This window comes from Pteropus alecto, unplaced genomic scaffold, assembly GCF_000325575.1.
Source record: "Pteropus alecto unplaced genomic scaffold, ASM32557v1 scaffold359, whole genome shotgun sequence".
NCBI classification, from domain to species: domain Eukaryota; kingdom Metazoa; phylum Chordata; class Mammalia; order Chiroptera; family Pteropodidae; genus Pteropus; species Pteropus alecto.
The window spans coordinates 2435455-2436573 of NW_006443119.1; the positions used below are offsets into that span (position 1 = coordinate 2435455).

The 1119-nt window shown below is 64.4% G+C and overlaps 1 protein-coding gene across 1 annotated transcript in view; it reads left to right on the plus strand.

The window, feature by feature from the left end:
- Positions 1-6: 6 nt before the first annotated feature.
- The window catches only part of ETNK2 (ethanolamine kinase 2), a 17486-nt gene continuing 16373 nt past the window's right edge, over positions 7-1119 (plus strand). The window contains exon 1 of the mRNA XM_015597823.2: positions 7-206. Within this exon, the coding sequence (XP_015453309.1) occupies positions 33-206 (174 nt within the window). The 5' untranslated portion in view covers positions 7-32. The remainder of the gene's footprint in view (positions 207-1119) is intronic.

Genomic DNA, 1119 nt, shown 5'->3' on the forward strand with positions numbered 1-1119 from the left:
GGCCGGCGCCCGGCCCTCAGTGCTCATGGGGCATGGAGGAGAGGGCGGCAGCTGGCGCGGGCTGCCGGGAGCCGCCTGGCCCCCTGCGGGCCGCCGCCGTCCCGTGCTTCGGCATCTTTGTGCACCAGGACGACATCCTGCCAGGCGCCCTGCGCCTTATCCAGGAGCTGCGGCCGCATTGGAAACCGGAGCAAGTTCAGACCAAGGTAGCGGAGCGGGCGTCCGGGGACGTCTGTCCGCGCATCCTTCTGGGCCTCGGTCCCAGGGGGCGCGGCTGCTGCGTAGGAGCATTGGGATGGGGGTTTGTGTGTTCGTTTCCTTCTCCGTCCACCTCCAGCGCCCTCCACACACACCCCTCCTCTCTGGCCTGCGGGCTGGCACCCCGGAGGTCCACCTGCCCGCTGTCAGCGTGCTGTGCTTGCGGGCCCCACCCCCTGTGGAGGCACGCTGCTGCCTCTTGCTGCCCACCGGCGCGTACCCAGCCGGATCTAAAACCTGCTGTGGCAGGAACTTTTCAGGAAATCCCCCACATTCACACACACGTTGCTGCCCCTCTGCACCCCGCCATGGGGAGGAAAGCCTCCAGGAACTGAGCGGCCCCTGCCGGTCCCGGAATTTCCGGCTAGCTCTTAGTCCCTACGCTGTGTGGAACCCTCCCCATCGCCCCGGCTCTGGCTCAGCAACGCGCCGCCCACCGCCCCCCACACACTCACTCACACCGGGCGCTTCCTCACCACCAGCCGGGCACAGTCTCAGGTACACTGAGGTCGGCAGAGCCCCCCACTGAGAAGCCTCGGGCTGCCTCCCCATCTGACCTGCATCCATTAGTCGTCACCTGCTCACACTCCCATCTCCTTTGGGAGCTGCCTGTGGAGAATGGGCCTGGAGGTGGGCACCTGTCCTGCGGGGGGTGGGGGGAGGGGCACCTGTAGCTTGTACTGGAGTGGTGAGGGCTCCATACTGATGGGCCTTTTGGAAGGGGAAAAGTGAGGTTCAGGACCAAGCGTGGAGGCTGACAGAGTCCTTTTGGGAAAGCATTTTCAAAATAAAAGGCTCAATTTGGTGTAAAAGTGTCAAGGCATCAGGCAGACCAGAGGTTGATTCCAGTACTGGCTTAAC